Source organism: Kogia breviceps, chromosome 1 (genome assembly GCF_026419965.1).
Source record: "Kogia breviceps isolate mKogBre1 chromosome 1, mKogBre1 haplotype 1, whole genome shotgun sequence".
NCBI classification, from domain to species: domain Eukaryota; kingdom Metazoa; phylum Chordata; class Mammalia; order Artiodactyla; family Physeteridae; genus Kogia; species Kogia breviceps.
The window spans coordinates 109,261,340-109,279,046 of NC_081310.1; the positions used below are offsets into that span (position 1 = coordinate 109,261,340).

Below are 17,707 nucleotides of genomic sequence, written 5' to 3' on the forward strand. Positions count from 1 at the left end.
CCTCAATAAGGAAAACATTGTTATAAAAGGTCACTTAGATGGTATTGCTGGGAGATTTTATGGATGTTTTTCACCTGTTTAACATTTTTATTGATAGTTCTTTTCAGATTACAAATAAACAGTTTGTGCTCTAAGTATGTATTCATGTTAACATTTACATTGTAAAATATGCTTCTTACGGGAATACATTTTTACTTTACTCTCCCTTTTATCACACACTGTTTAGCTGTGCTGACTGTGTGTGTGTGTGTGTGTGTGTGTGTGTGTGTGTGTGAGAGAGAGAGAGAGAGAGAGAGAGAGAGAGAAAGAGAGAGAGAGAGAGAGAGAGTGAAAGAGAGACTTGAGTATTCTAAGCTTTTTCCTACCTTGGGCTTTTACTATTGCACTTTGTTCTATCTAGATTTCTCTTTTTCTGATCTTCAAATAACTAGCTCCTTCTAAACCTCCAAACTCTAGTTGAAAATCACTTCCTTGAAGATACCTTCCCAGACTATTCCGTCTAAAATACCATGATGGTGAAGTCATTTTCTATTTCATTACACTGTTATTTCATATTAGTTCTTATTGCCATCTTGAAGTGTTTTATTATCATTATTATTAACTCATGTATTTTCTGTTTTTCCACTAGAATGTAAGCCGCTCAAGAATAAAATCTTGTCTATCTTCTTCATCATTGTATCCTGAGTGTCATCCATGTGCTTAGCAAAAAGCAGGCACTTAGTTAATGCTTGTTGAATGAATGGACTTCTTCCCACCTGTACTATATTCTCTCTAGCAGGATTTCATGTACATTAAGAAGGAAAATGGATGCAAATTTATTAATGTAGTGTTTGATCAGGTAGAAGAGATATTTGGTTATAAGAAAAAAGAGAGAGAGAGAGAGAAAAAAAAAAAGCCACACTCGACTGCTATAGCCAATGCATTAAGCACAGGATTTGATGGAGGGGGGTGGGGGGAGGGGAAAGGTCTGTTGCCTCAATGCATGGTCATCCATCTTCCAAATAGTTTCTTAAATCTTAATCCAGAAATTGAAATAACTACAAATTTTCTTTGAAGGTGAAACCAGAATTGAATTGAATATTCTGTTTCTTTTTGAAATTGAAACATTACAAATGTTTGCAATAGATAGTTCAGGCAAAATTTTCACTGTGAATTCAGTTGGCCCTAATTAATTGTTAATCTCCTTCTCTTAGTGAAGGACTTCAGAAATATGATCGAATCCTAGTTAAATAATACATGATTACGGACGTTTTACATACATATAGATATATAAAATGCCAGATGTTTAAAAATGGTTAATATTCCCTCAAAAAGGAAAACATTGTTCTAAAAGGTCATTTAGATGTTATTCCTGGGAGATTTTATGGCTGTTCTTCACCTGTTTAACATTACTATTGACAGTTCTTTTCAGATTATGAATAAATGGCTTGTGCTCTAAGTGTTTATTCATGTTAACATTTACATTGTAAAATATGCTTCTTACAGGAATATAAATAGTTGCTGGAAAGAACACTGACAGCTTGAAAGCAAAATGAAGTTCTTTCTATTGCTTTCAGCCATTGGATTCTGCTGGGCTCAGTATGCCCCAAATACCGAATCTGGACGGACATCTATTGTCCATCTGTTTGAGTGGCGCTGGGTTGATATTGCTCTTGAATGTGAGCGATACTTAGCTCCCAAAGGATTTGGAGGGGTTCAGGTGGGTATTGTTCACAGTATAAATTGCAGACTTCGCTGTGCTTAGAATAAATGGTATTATGCTCTGTGTCTGTGAAGCTGGGACAACATTTTACTTCACAAATAAGTATTCTAAGTAAAACAGTTTTCTGAGGAAGAAAAAATTTTGAAATTGTTGGCAACTTCATGTTTTATTTCTAATACAATATTTTTTTTAGCAGGACATTTCCAATGTGAAGTTAATATTTTCTAATGGTTCTTAAGGAATGTGGCGGCAAATACAAAGATTCAGAAACAAAAATTTTAGACTCGAGTCGTTTCTAGAATATTCAGTGATACAAAGTAAGCCGTTATTTGATACTTACTACTGTTGTTTTATTTGTAGGTTTCCCCACCCAATGAAAATGTGGTAATTAATAACCCTCCAAGACCTTGGTGGGAAAGATACCAACCAGTTAGCTACAAGTTATGTACAAGATCAGGAAATGAGAGTGAATTCAAAGACATGGTGACTAGATGTAACAACGTTGGTGTAAGTGAATTAAAGTTCCCTTTAAAAGTATTATACAGAAAAAGGATTTCTCCCTCTTGCCTCCTGTTCCTTTCAAGCAGAATGATTTTCATGTATTTGAAAATTTTACTTCATGCTTTAGCCATAAATTAAAATGTAATTGTTGCCTTATGTTCAGCTTTTGTAAATATTTATTTATGCACTAAAGAAGATGCAAGTAAAAGTTTAAGGCCACGAACTTACTCATACAGCAAAATATCAACTTTTAACCCTCCTGGCTGCATGCATTTCTGAGAAACACTTTTCCAGTGAGGAATCGGAAATTCCAGTAATAGTATTGGCTATTACTTTTATGTGACTTGTGTCTCCACCCGTAAGTCCTGGGTCTTTCTTCCCATAGGTTCTTTGATGGTAAATAATTATTTTCTCTTTGATGAGGAGCAAAACAAGAGACAATACCTACTGATCCTAAATAGATAGTAGAGACTGGCTTTTTATTTCTTAGGATGACCCATGGAAATTGCAAAAACCAATCATCACTCCTGCCTCATCTGATTCTTTTCTCCTGCCCCTCCCCGCCAAAAAAAAAAAAAAAAAAAAAGGGTCTTTGCGTTTTTTCACAGTTATGGTAGTTTTGGGTTCTCTTAATTTGTCATATATGTAAATATTCGACCAAGTAGCTAGAATGTATGTAGGGCTTTAGTTCACAATGATTTCCTTTCACATTTGACTGTTGCTCTTCTAGGAAGGTAAGTTATAAAATAACAAAGAAATATTTTGGAGTGTTATTAATGTGCTGTAAACTCAAATTAATACTATTATAAATTTCTACCTTTCTCTAAGTCTCATTGAAATAGAAAATTTGCCTTTCAGGTCCGTATTTATGTGGATGCTATAATTAATCATATGTGTGGAAATGGTGTGGCTGCAGGAACGAACAGTACTTGTGGGAGTTACTTCAACCCTGGAACTGAGGATTTTCCAGCAGTCCCATACTCTGGTTGGGATTTTAATGATGGTAAATGTAAAACTGGAAGTGGAGAAATTGAGAGCTATAGTGATGCTTCTCAGGTAATTAGCAAAAAGAGCTGTCTATGCCTTTTATTATCCACATGTAGCTTATTGATCTCATTTTAAATATTAGCTGAGATTCCTTAGAACAGGATTCCAAGCCTGACTGTTCAAACAATCTCAAATCGATATTTAAAACATTTTTCCCAATTAAATTTTTCACAATGAAAAAGCTCACCCACTGTATTTCCTACATTCTCCATTTTTATACTAGAAAATGTTTCAAAGGTATGTCCATACTAGAATGTCAGTATCCCCAGAGACCAATGCAAAGAAGCCACCCTAGAAATATCCATTAATGAATAAATGAATGAAAAACTAGATGAATTCTCAGGCAAAGGTGATGCTTTATGTACCAGTCACAACATTTTTTACCTCAGTAGGTCCGAGATTGTCGTCTGGTTGGTCTTCTTGATCTTGCACTGGAGAAAGATTATGTGCGCTCCATGATTGCTGAATATCTGAACCGTCTCATTGACATTGGTGTAGCAGGTTTCAGAATTGATGCTTCTAAGCACATGTGGCCTGGAGACATGAAGGCAATTTTGGATAAACTGCATAATCTAAACACAAGATGGTTCCCTGCAGGAAGTAAACCTTTCATTTACCAGGAGGTACATCAATACATATATGTGCAGATAAAACAAAGATTCATCATAAAATAAATGGCAGATTTCATTAAAAGTGCAATTTCTGTAGGTTAGAGGCTGACTCATGTATACGGCGGAGTGTTCCTTAAACTCCTTTGATTCAGAGACAGCACATGTGACTCTATCACAGGAGCTTTTTTATGCAAGTGCCGAGAATTGTTTTAGGCTGCTAAAAGTCTCTGTGTCATGTATAATCTCCCCAGAGACCATTATAGAAGACAGATAAGAATATAGTTGCTGTCTTGAGCCAGGCTATGTGACTTTGTCATGTTACTTTTAAGATTGTAGCATATATTTTTACAAAGGAAAATAAGAATCTTAACATAAGCAAAAGCATTTGGGGCATTTCACATAACATAAATAGTATAAAGTTATTTTCTATATAATAGTAACTCGTTAGTTAAAATTCTTTTCAGAGCTTATTTAAAATGATATTTTCTTCTTGATTTCTACTAGGTAATTGATCTGGGTGGTGAGACAATTAAAAGCAGTGAGTACTTTGGAAATGGCCGTGTGACGGAATTTAAATATGGTGCAAAACTAGGCACAGTTCTGCGCAAGTGGAATGGAGAGAAGATGTCTTACTTAAAGTAAGTGAAATACAATTGATCCTTTGAAGTATTTCACAGATTTATTTGTGATATTACCCCAACATGAATTTTCCTCTTTAAGCCTTCTTATTTAGACAACATCAAAGGATTCATTTACTAATAGCAAGTGTCAGAGTTCCCCAAATGCCAATTGATCATCATTATTTAGAACATCAATCACGAGGAAGTAATTTTAGAGACCCAAAACATCATATAGAGATTTTAATCCTGGTATTATACATCTCTACTAGATTTGACTAATGTTTGCACATAATTTGTGCAGGCCAGGTTATTGTTAAAATGATTCTGTACTTTATGAAGTCCCTACACTGTGGCCGTCCTGTAGAATTTACATATATTTATCAATTAATTAATTTCAAATATTAAAATATTTATATTATAACAATATAATATTGAAGCCTTATTTAAAAACAGTTTGCCATTGTGTACATGATAAGAATGATAAGAATGTTGAACCTTCTGCAGTTCATCTAAATTATAATTCAGTGAAACTTCTAAAATAACTTTTTTAACAAAAATCTTATACCTGTAACATGAATGTTAAGTCAAGTAATTCCTACATATATACATGCATGAAATGAATTTGTAGATAATATATCTATATAGTTTATATTTTGAACACCCTACAGAATAATCATTTAATTAGAGAGAGAATTTCATTAGAGGGTGCAATTCTGAACAAAATACACATGTAGGTTACTCTAAAGCTATTGTAAAAGAATACATATAGGTGCTTTTAAGATTTTTTTCTTCTTTTTAAATAGGAACTGGGGAGAAGGCTGGGGTTTCATGCCTTCTGACAGAGCACTTGTCTTTGTTGATAACCATGACAATCAGCGAGGGCATGGAGCTGGGGGAGCATCTATTCTTACATTCTGGGACCCTAGGTAAGAAACAAAGTTCCCCATTTTTAAACCTACATTTTAATGATATTAAAAATATTTTCTTCTATAATGTTATAGACTGTACAAAATGGGAGTTGGATTTATGCTCGCTCATCCCTACGGATTTACACGAGTAATGTCAAGCTACCGTTGGCCAAGACATTTTGAAAATGGACAAGTAAGTTTTGGTATTGTCCAAAATGTCTTTTCCTCAAGAAAAAGAGGTTAATTTTGTTTTAATTTCACATGATGCTATTACATTCGGTATTTTTTGTATCAAATATTTATTAAGTGTAGACCTGATTTAGGACTCTTTTAACAATGCAGTGGATATTAAAAAAATAAAAATTAATGATCTCTATGGACAAAGAGTATGTAAGCTATTTCAAAATATGACAAAGGTAGCCCCTCACCAAAGAAAACAAAACACACTTAAAAATAGGATACAGTGAGTGAAATATGTACTTCTCATAAGTACCTACTTCATAGAGTTGATATGATGATTACAAATTAACACTTCAAAAAAAAATTAAAACAGTACATGCACTACAGTACGAGCAATATAAATATTTGTTAAATACTTTTAAAAGAAGTTTTTTGGAAAGCAAAGAGATGATCCAATTGGACCTAGGTTCAATGGGGAAGGTATGGTATAACAGGAAGGAAAGTATATGTGTTAAAGAAGAGACATTTGCTGACTCTGCTGGGAATGTTAAAAATGAAAAAAATTTGGGCGGTATGGTAAAGACAATAGTCTGAGTAATAACTTTTTTAAAAAACTGAGAAATAAGATTATTAAAGAATATACTTGGAAAGTTAGTGGACAGTTTTCAAACTGAAGATTTCAAATGCAGCATCATATACAGCAACTTCATACCTGAAATAGAAAATTCTCTTCACTGCAAACCAGATAGATATTTATCTAGTTTCTAGTAGATTATTTTCAAATTGAGAAGTCCACTACTTTGTACAGCAACTCATTCTATTGTTAGATAGCCGTAATATTTAGAAGATGTCCCTTTATATTGAGTCAACTTCTTGTAATTCCCACTAACTGGTCTTATTTCTGATGGCCGGAGTCATGGCGTATGTACATTTCCCCTTTTCCCATAACATTTCCAAGACTTCTCCAGGACCTGTGCATGCTAAGAACTCTTAGTTTTGTCCACTATTCATCATACAGCAGGATTTAAGACAGACCTTGATAACCTTCCTAGACATAATCTTTTTTTTCCTATAATTATTTTTGAAAGTATCAATCAGAAACCACAATATTAAAAATTTGGTCAATTTATTAAGGGATATTGTGATGCTTTGATTAGTACATTTATTTAACAAAGAAGAATGAAAGAAACTAATATTTATTTAGCAATTATCATGTGGAAAGCATTTTTACATACCTCATTTAATTTTTATAGCCATTAAGTAATATCTTCACTTTACTGAAGAGGAAAATCAGGCACCGAAGTTTTGTATATTAACTAAGTTTTTGTAGCTAGTATTAATAGAACCCATCTTTTAGTCCTGCTGTTTCTGACACTAAAGGCCTTGCCATTTCAGTGACATTGCACTACCTAGAGTGATATTAAGAAGTCATTGCAATTCCTTGCAAAGAAAATGAGAGGGTAAAGAATCATAACCTTGTTTGAAATATGGCACTAGAGAATGGGAAGTTAGGGGGAATATAAATTCAGTAAAAATACAGAACAAGTTGGATTCTCAATGAAGACACTACAGAGACACATAAGGGACAGATTGGGTTTGGCGGACTGAATAAGGACACATGTAATGTTAATAATGTGAGCTTTTAAAATGTATTAATATATTTTTTTTAAATTGAGGATGTTAATGATTGGATTGGGCCACCAAATAATAATGGAGTCATTAAAGGAGTTACTATTAATCCAGATACTACTTGTGGCAATGACTGGGTCTGTGAACATCGATGGCGTCAAATAAGGTAGGAATACTTATTTAGAGATATCCTCTAATAATACAGTTTCTTAACATTTTGTTTTAAACTGTTGACATATTCATCAGCATTTCCTATGCTATTTTGTGTTTAGGAACATGGTTGTGTTCCGTAATGTAGTTGATGGCCAACCTTTTACAAACTGGTGGGATAATGGTAGCAACCAAGTAGCTTTTGGAAGAGGAAACAGAGGATTCATTGTCTTCAACAATGATGACTGGTAAGTAGGCATCAATTAGAAATAATATTTTGTACCAACATGTTCTTGGTTTATTCTTTTCCTGTTCATTTACTTCTTTAATATCTGAAAAATCCTTTAGTCAGCAGATTAAGAAAACTTAGTGATCAGCAGAAAAATGATGATGACTCTTATTCTTTTGATCTTCTCTCTTTATAAGAGCTTTCTCTTCTAAGTAGAGTTATTTTTTGTACACTTGTGCATATCATGGGCAGATATGATGCACATATATATGCTAACATATATACCTCACATAAAATTCACATAATATAAAGGTTGTGAAATCCCTAGAAGACTGTCTTCTAGAACTTTTAAAATAAATAATGGAAAAATACTGCCTCAGGACGGAAATATCTTTTTTTCTGTCTCTTTTTTTTTCACCTACCCTGGTATCTAGTTCTTTGGTCTTCGTTTTTCACAGTCTTGTCTTTCTGTGACAAATAATACTTTTTAAAGCATATATATATAGAATATGTATGTTATGGTCATTGATTGACCTCAGGAGATTTTTTAGTTTTAGTTCTGAAACATCTTATTACTGGCTTTTCATTTGTGACACTTACATTCTCTGTCTCAATTATACTGATTCCATCACACAGAGAACTATAGCTGAGAAGACCTCTTTGCAAGCAGTTGAAATGCCTTTGTCCTAGGCTAACTTCCACTCATGCTTCGCTCACTCTAGCCCAAATTATATTTTACTGACAAAAAATAAATCAAGTGTATCTCTTTCTTCCCTAAGACTCCATTGCCAGTCCTTTAATTTCTATCTTTTGTAGATGGGAGGATCAAAATAAATTTATGGGACAGCTTTGTATTTTAAAACCATATACTTCTTCATATAAATGCGAGATTATTTTTATCTCCAGCCCAAATTTATTTGACCCTCTTGAAAAAAAGAGGTTTTTAAAGAAATAATCATATTTAAATTATTGACAGTAATCAGTATTTTCTTAAGTTCAGATGAAGACAAATTTAAAATGTGTTTGTTTACCACAGGAATCAATTTTGTCTAAGAGAGCCAATTCAACCAAATCTTCACTGATACTCTTCAACCTTATTATTATTATTATTATTTTAAACATATCTTACTTTAAAATTTTATTTATTTATTTTTGGCTGCGTTGGGTCTTCGTTTCTGTGCGTGGGTTTTCTCCAGTTGCAGCGAGCGGGGGGCCACTCTTCATCGCGGTGCGCGGGCCTCTCACTGTCGCGGCCTCTCCCGTTACGGAGCACAGGCTCCAGACGCGCAACCTCAGTAGCTGGGGCTCACGGGCCTAGCCACTCCGCGGCATGTGGGATATTCCCGGACCGGGGTACGAACGCGTGTCCCCTGCACTGGCAGAAGGACTCTTAACCACTGCGCCACCAGGGAAGCCCTATTATTTTTTTAAAATAATATTTACTCTTGACTAGGTTACGCCGAAGTCTTCTTTTCTATACGAATATTGTTGGCCCTAAGAAAACTACTTACAGCCACTGGGGAGGCCTTTGTATTTGGATTTTATTTTCATTGAGACCTTGACTGCTTAGAGTTCTACAGCACAAAGTTAAACTCTTTGTATTAGAGATAGTCTGTATTCTTGCTTTTAATTGTAGTGAAATCTTAAATTTTATTTTACAGGGCATTATCTTCAACTTTGCAAACTGGTCTTCCTGCTGGTACATATTGTGATGTCATTTCTGGAGATAAAATTGGTAACGATTGTACAGGAATTAAAATCTATGTTTCCAGCGATGGCAATGCTAATTTTTCTATTAGTAACTCTGCTGAAGATCCATTTATTGTGATTCATGCTGAATCTAAATTATAAAGTTTGAATTAAATACACACAGAGAAATAAAAGGTGTTTCTGTTCTTATATATATGTAATCTATAACTTCTCATAATTCATTAATTTTTGGTTAAAGCTCTAATAAGTAACCAACTTGAAAAACTCAGAAAGGCATAAAAAACCACGTATACTTAAATAATTATAATATCATTACAATCAACATTTTGTTATGTTTTAGAAGATTCTCATTAACCTTTTTGTCAAAGGGATTTCTAAGAACTCAGAAAAGCATGTTGAAAAACATGTTTGTTGCCATTAACACCATTTGCCCAGCTATGTATCTCTAATATATGTCTGTATTTCTTACATAGGGTGTTTCTAACAGTTAGTTAGGGGTAGTGGATTTAATGATGATTCCCATACAAAGTCATAACACTTGGGTGCTTTTCATAATATAAAGGCCCTTTCATGTTTAATGAGTTAAAAACTAAAAGAAACAAATTATGCAGTCTATAATAATTAATTATCTGGAGCTCACAGGCATCTTCTCCTACATTCTCTATATTCTTTTTTTCATTCTCTTTCCAATGGCTTTCACGTAATGACGTTGTATGGCTTTGGTTTCCTCTTTTAACCAAATTGATTCTGTGAGGGAGGAAAACTAAGTCAGGAAGGTTGTTCTGATACAACACTGTCTCTGAGAGGCTTGCTCTATGCTCTGCCATGCAGTACTGTACTGAATGAGTCTAAAGATCTTATACCTGGTCAGATTTGGGTCCTGTTCTCATGTCCTAATAGAACAGAAGCTACAGTATTACCTTCTCTATATTTAGTGTCTTGATTTAGCTGATATTCTATGGTTGTACGTATTATTATCTATTAACTTCAGAATAAAATGTCATATTGAAATTGAAGAGGGATGTTGGGACTTTGCTAAAGAAGATTCCTTGGTGCAGGTACAATGAGATATAAAATGAAACCTCTGTTTCCTAGTGGTAGATTTTGTAAGAATTGGGTGTTACTTTAGGAATTCGGCCCAGTTCTATCTTAGGAATTTTTATTCTATCAATGTCAATACTCTCTGTAATTTAATTTGACTGAGATATATCTTTTTAAAAAAACATCTTTATTGGAGTATAATTGCCCCACAATGCTGTTCCAGTCTCCGCTGAACAACAAAGTGAATCAGCTACATGTATACATATATCCCCAATCCCCTCCCTCTTGTGTCTCCCTCCCACCCTCCCTATCCTGCCCCTCTAGGTGGTCACAAAGCACCGAGCTGATCTCCCTGTGCTATGCAGCTGCTTCCCACTAGTTATCTATTTTACATTTGGTAGGGTATATATGTTAAGGCTACTCTCTCACTTCGTCCCAGCTTACCCTTCCTCCTCCACGTGTCCTCAAGTCCAGTCTCTACATCTGCATCTTTATTCCTGTCCTGCCCCTAGGTTCATCAGAACCTTTTTTTTTTTTTAGATTCCATATATATGTGTTAGCATACGGTATTTGTTTTTCTCTTTCTGACTTACTTCACTCTATATGACAGACTCTAGGTCCATCCACCTCACTGCAAATAGTTCAGTTTCATTTCTTTTTATGGCTGAGTAATATTCCATTGTATATATGTGCCACATCTTTATCCATTCATCTGTCGATGGACATTTAAATTGCTTCCTTGTCCTGGCTATTGTAAATAGTGCTGCAGTGAACATTGTGGTACATGTCCCTTTTTGAATTATGGTTTTCTTAGGGTATATGCCCAGTAATGGGATTGCTGGGTCATATGTTCATTCTAATTTTAGTTTTTTAAGGAACCTCCATACTGTTCTCCATAGTGGCTGTATCAATTTACATTCCCACCCACAGTGCAAGAGGGTTCCCTTTTCTCCACACCCTCTCCACCATTTATTGTTTGTAGATTTTTTGATGAGAGATATATCTATTTTTTTGACAAGTGTTATTTTGCTGATGATTTGCTATTCCCCTTCCAGTAGAGACTATTTTGTTCTCTTTTAACTCATTGAAAAGAATCTTTAGAGACCTTAGAAATAAATGAGATGGTTCTTATGAAAAAAGTGCCAACATATTTATTGACATATACTAATTAATTGGAAAAGTGGCAACAAAAGAATATTGTTTAAATATTTTCATCACATTATTGATAGAAGTACAGGGCACACCCACTTGAAAACTAACTATCGCAAGCAAGATAAAATGCTAAAGTATGAGAGGTAAAAAGGTAAGGTGCGGCCTTTACTCTTTTGACCTATCATTTAGTGGAAACTGGTCAATAATTCCCTATACCGTCGGAGAATTTTGCATCTGATTCTCTTATTAATTCAAAATATAAAAGGCTAATCCAAAATATAGAAAAAAGAAGCACCATAGAGTATAATTTCAGTGTATTCTTTAAATTAATTAAATTCTTTATTGCTGCAGATAAAATTTGACACTCTAGGTACTGATTTAAAGTAGTTGAAAGTAAGTCTAAATTTTAGTTCTGTTTTTCCTTTATTTTATATTCACCAGTATCAATTATATACTTTCAGAATCCAAAAGCAATTATCACAAAATTTAACCATTTGCTTTTCAAAAACTTTTTGCATATTTTCAAAGTTTATATAGGATCCTCATTAATTCTAGAATTTATAAAACTGATTCACAAAAAAATCAAACACATGAGTTTGAAGTAAATATTGTTTTAGGAAATTTCTCCAAATCACAGACATTTTAGTAATAGCAGTAAAAGGTCTTCAAAAAAAGTTTCATTCTTATGTTTGAAGATTACAGAGTAAAGTTATCTCCATTCCAACCTCCTCCTTAATGAAAAGAGAAAATAACAAGAACAAAAATTCTAGGGAATAATCCCCTTTATCTCTAATAAAACTATGAGATTGTCAGCCCAAATAATAAATAATAGGGACCAGATGAAAATTCAGCAGAGTGGAATTTGGACTCTTCTAGAGAGGAAATAGTACCAACAGACTTTGAGCATGGCCAAACCTCTTACAAATATGGAGGTCTCTGACCTTAAAGATCTAATCAAAGACTTGTTTATTTGAACAGTGAGCTACCAGGATGTGGTGAACCTTGGAACTATACACAAACTCTAAAAGTCACAACGAAAATAAATATTTTCCGGAAGAAGTTAGTAAGAGTTTCAAGTATTAGCAAGGAACATATTTGATGATCAGCTTGATAGTTGGACAGAATCCTTTGGGGAGTGTAAAGAAGTAACTAAAGCAGTTAACCTGCAATCTATTCACTCTGTTTAACGTCAGATGCCCTGATAGAAAGAATAGAAGGTAGGTGACCTGGTCTAAGCTCCTTGTCAGCTGGACTTCTGGGAAAAGGGACTACTGATATTTGCTGGGGGAAGAAACTTTATCTGTGAAATGCCCTTTATAGAGTATTCCTGGCTCAGGGTTACCTATAATAAATATAACCTAAAATCTATGCAGTATGGTGTATATCTTGTAAGTTATACAATTCTCTGAGACATAAATGGAAATGTTTTATGCCTTAACTGCTCTTGTTGTCTGAGGTAACCCCATGAACCTTATTTAGAAACCTGATTTATTGTTCTGAGCCAGATACTAACATCCAGTGCAGGAAAATGGGACCTGAGGAGCTGCTTTTGATATCTCAGGCCTTTCTCTGTTTTGTCTGAACATCTTGATTGACTGTATCCTTGAAATTATTATAAACGTTTGATGCCGGAATAGGGTCTCTGATTCACTTTTGTCTGATTTGATAATCCAATTCTACGTGTTAGCTTGGGGGAATAAAATACACTCTCTAATACCATAAAGGAAATCTATAACATAATAAGTTTAATAAGGAGCCATATAGATTTCCTGCTCATTCTGAAAAGATGTTGAGAAACAGGCAAAGGTACTACAAAGAAAATAAATGATCTTAGAGCAGATGGATTGATGAAAAAGTGTTCTGAGACAATATACACAAAATGAAGCTGTCCCAGTTCACACAGCCACCAAATCCCAGCATACACATACAAAGCTTTTGTTGGATTAAGAGACTTATTAATAATAAAATGATTAATAATCAAGAAGGAAACTATATATGGCCCATGTTAAGTAATTATAAAAGAAGAAAATTAAGATAAATAAAAAACTGCAGTACAAAATCAATGGCATTCTTGAAAACCACCAAACATAACTAGAAAAAGTAATTTAAAAAACATAATTTACGAGCTTCCCTGGTGGCGCAGTGGTTGAGAATCCACCTGCTGATGCAGGGGACACGGGTTCGTGCCCCGGTCGGGGAAGATCACACATGCCGAGGAGCGGCTGGGCCCGTGAGCCATGGCCACTGAGCCTGTGCATCCGGAGCCTGTGCTCCGCAACGGGAGAGGCCACAACAGTGAGAGGCCTGCGTACCACAAACAAACAAACAAAAAAAAAGCACCACCACAACAAAACTATAAGGTACCTAAGAATAAACCTAACAAAGGTGGAAATTGATACTATCAAAATTCTAGAATGTTTTAGGACACATAAAAAAGAAATGGAAATATACACATGAATTGGATTCCTGAAAATAAAATGTGCTAACTGCAATAAATATTCAATAGAAAAGTTGAAATGTAAAATTGAGGAAACCTTCCAGAAAATAGAGGAAAATGGCAAGAGACAGAAAATAAAATAGAATAGGTTAAAAAAATAGAGGATTATTCCAGGAATTTAAACATCAAATTATAAAGTTTTTTTTTTTTTTTTTTTTTTCTGTATGCGGGCCTCTCACTGTTGTGGCCTCTTCCATTGTGGAGCACAGGCTCCGGACACACAGTCTCAGCGGGCTCACGGGCCCAGCCATTCTGCGACATGTGGGATCCTCCCGGACTGGGGCATGAACCTGTAACCCCTGCATCGGTAGGCGGACTCTCAACCACTGTGCCACCAGAGAAGCACTAAAGATTTTTTGAAGAGACTATATGGAAAACAGGAAAGAGGCAATTATGAGCTCAAGGATATGAGTATACAGATTAAAATTGGAAATGTTAAAAGCAATGGATATAGTAATATTTCAGAAAATCAAAGGGGAAAAAGTGATGCTAAAAACTTCCAGAGAAAGAGAATTACTAGTTTACATATGGTGGATCAAAATTAGATTATCACGAGTGCCAGTACAAGAGAGTTAATAGAGTGTAGATTCAGATTTTGACTGTAAAATTTATTTGCTAAGTAACCTGAGACAAGCTTTTCAATTTCTTTGGACCTCAATTTCCTCAACTATCATTATGGATAATATTACTTTTTCATAACGTTATTATGAGGAATAAATAGGCTAATATAGAACATGGTATATAGGAATTCCTAAATTAATGTTAGCTATTTTAGAACACTTATTAACATTAACCCTGAAAGCTTGAGCACAGTAGAACAATTCTTTAAAATCCTGAGGAAAATGATTTCCAACTTAGAATTTTGTAGCCAGCTATACCATCAGCCATGATTTGTGGGGGAGAATAGATATTTATCACATGCAAAAACCTAAAAACATCTAACTCCCATATACCTTTTTTCACAGAAAGGAGGAATTAAACCCAGAAAGAGGAAATTAAGATTTCTGAAATAGAATCCTATACAGAAGAGAGGCTAAGGGAATTCTCAATATAATAACAAAAAACATCCCAGGAGATTAGGGCTCCAGCAGGCTATGGATAAACCAGTAAATATGAGGTTAGTTCATTGGTGGATTTTGTGAGAAAGGTCTTTTTAGAAAAATAAAATAAAGTTGAAGGGTTTGACCTCGTGAATAATTTTATTGAAAAGCATTTTAGAGAGTTGTTGGAAGTTTGGGAAGACATAAGTAGATATTTGAAGAATGCCAAGCAAATAAAAAAAAATAACTTTTAGAAAAATAAAAACTCTTGTCTAACAAAGGAAATAAAATGTCATAATGCTTGGCTCAGAATGAAAAATGTTTACATAGACATAATATTAAAAACAGTAAATTTGGATTTAATTAATAAAACCATATGGGGCAGTTGGGAAACAGAAAATGTGCATATATGAGGGATGCATTATAGTACTATATAATCTTATAAATTTGGAAATCAAGACATAATGTCTATAACATAGAGAGGGAGAGAGACAGACTTTCATAATAGATATCTCCTAGAAAAAAATAAAAGAAACTTTACTTTTCATTTCACATTCATTACTAAATATCGATGGTCACTCGAATTAGAATGCCAAAGCCAGTGCTAGTTTCAACCTTTTAGAGTCACTAACTACTGAAACCATTTGGAATCCACACTCTTTTGTAATAATAATATTTAAAAAGAAACAAAATTCTAAATTTTCTATAAATGAAAGAAATTCTAACAAGGTTCTGAGTTTTGAATTAGGATATTTCAATGTTTTTCTTTTTAAAGATATAAATACAAGTTTTTTCTGAATATTTCTTTTTTTTCCCTATTTCCTATTTCTGAAGCCACAAGCATAAACTAATTTTCCTGATCCATCTCAGGTTAAAACCTAGGCAGTCCTGATGTAGTCTCCCCACAGTGTTAAACAGATTTTGGAAAATCCTGGGGAATCTGTGTCCCACTTCACATTGGAGATATGGGAACACATATATTGTACAGCTTGACCAACATGGCAGGCAGAGTTGGATAATGAGTGTTACAGAATCTGCACCATGAAGAAATAGGCACTCCTAGAGAAGGGTAGACTTGAAGATGGGCTTAATATTTGGCAATGACCTGTGTCCAGGCTATGTTTGACTCTAATCTCTCCCAACCTTCAGTAATGACTGACATATACACAGGAGGATAAAGGTTCAGGGCAGCAAAATGCTAGTATAGCCAGTCCCCTTTCTTGCCACTTAAGAGGAAGGAGCAGCATTCTTTGAAAGAATTCTGGAAGATGACAACAAGAACATGAGTAGTGGCTTACCACAGAGTTAGAGGCACTGAGGATGAGTATATAGTGGGCCACCCAGGGATAGAGGTGAGACAACTCTTCTTTTTCCATACATACCAAAAAGTGGTGACACTAATGTTTCAAGGTATGTTAGAATTATCCTTGTAAGGATTTTGTCTTTGAAATAGAAGTAGGTGTACAGGCCAATATGGATTCCCTTGTATAGGTCCTAGACCATTCCCAAAACCAAGGATTTCTCTGAAATCTCCTAGTTTAGGTACAAATTAAAGTATGTCCAAGAAGGTGTCTGTTGCTCTTGATCTTCTATCTTCCACCAAATTAGATTGAAGTCATATTAGATTTTAGAACAGGTTTATATCATTTAGTTCATCCTTGTTAGATTATTAAAGTCAAATCTGGATTTTAATACATATTTTAAACTTTTAAAATGGCAGGTTTAGTTTGAGAAGAAAAAAGATTTTTGTTGGGAGTATTGTATATTCATAGAGTTAAATCATCTGTGTTATGCGAATGCTTTACATGCTGCTAGGTCAGGTATGTCCCTACTCTTATGCAATCAAGTCCATCATTACATGTAACCTAGAAAAATGCTGACATATTTCCAATTAGGGTGAGCCTTCCTATCAAAAGCCTTCTTATCCTTTTTGATATCCTTCCTAAGCCTTCCAAAAGGCTTTTGATAGCCTTCTTATCAAAATCCTGTCCTAGATTTTGTTACTTAAAGATGAATACTGTATGAGTATGAACCATTATGTTATGGACAGTCAAAAAAGCTAAGAAAATATGTTCAATATAATTGGGGAAGTGAGTCCATTTACAGGTCAGGCAAAGCTGCATTCTCATTATTCCAGAGATTTTGGAGGAAAAAATTTAAATGAGGAACTGGCAAGGATTCCAAGGGGGAAAATATCTCAAACAGCTTAGAAAAATACTTTCAAAATTTATTATTGCATTAATAGTATTTTATCTATTTTAATAAATATGTAATTTGAGAAAAACTAATAGAATGTTAGGAGGAAAAATCTTCATAATTATTCAAATACTTATTTACATCTAAGCATACATTAAACCTTTAGCACCAAACGTGCTGTCTGACATAAAATAGGGTTTAAATGAATTAACTGATGAATGAATAATTGAAAAAATATAGTTCTTCATTAGATACTAGCATGCAACCTTTGAAAAATAACCTACATACAAATAGATATAGATAGTAAAATAATATTGATAATTGTGAATAAAGAATCAATTTTCACATCTGTAAAAATGTGGGTGTTAGTGTGAGATAGATTTGCATCTGAATTCAATTTCTACTACTTTGTTGTGTGTCTGTGGGCAATTTACTTAACATTTCCATGTGCACCTTCATGTTCCTAGCTAATAATTGTAAATAACAGCTAACTC

General features: G+C 34.2%; 1 protein-coding gene across 2 annotated transcripts in view; it reads left to right on the forward strand.

Moving 5' to 3' along the window:
• LOC131750702 (pancreatic alpha-amylase) overlaps positions 1-10,296 on the forward strand; it is a 34,395-nt gene extending 24,099 nt beyond the window's left edge. The window contains exons 3-12 of one of the 2 annotated variants that reach the window (XM_067040980.1): positions 1,486-1,699; positions 2,063-2,209; positions 3,062-3,259; positions 3,643-3,873; positions 4,366-4,499; positions 5,285-5,407; positions 5,483-5,582; positions 7,246-7,364; positions 7,471-7,596; positions 9,239-10,296. In XM_067040980.1, coding sequence (XP_066897081.1) covers positions 1,532-1,699; positions 2,063-2,209; positions 3,062-3,259; positions 3,643-3,873; positions 4,366-4,499; positions 5,285-5,407; positions 5,483-5,582; positions 7,246-7,364; positions 7,471-7,596; positions 9,239-9,428 — 1,536 coding nt within the window. In that variant the 5' untranslated portion in view covers positions 1,486-1,531 and the 3' untranslated portion in view covers positions 9,429-10,296. The remainder of the gene's footprint in view (positions 1-1,485; positions 1,700-2,062; positions 2,210-3,061; positions 3,260-3,642; positions 3,874-4,365; positions 4,500-5,284; positions 5,408-5,482; positions 5,583-7,245; positions 7,365-7,470; positions 7,597-9,238) is intronic. The other variant, XM_059053562.2, reaches the window with a different exon arrangement.
• Positions 10,297-17,707: the final 7,411 nt, after the last annotated feature.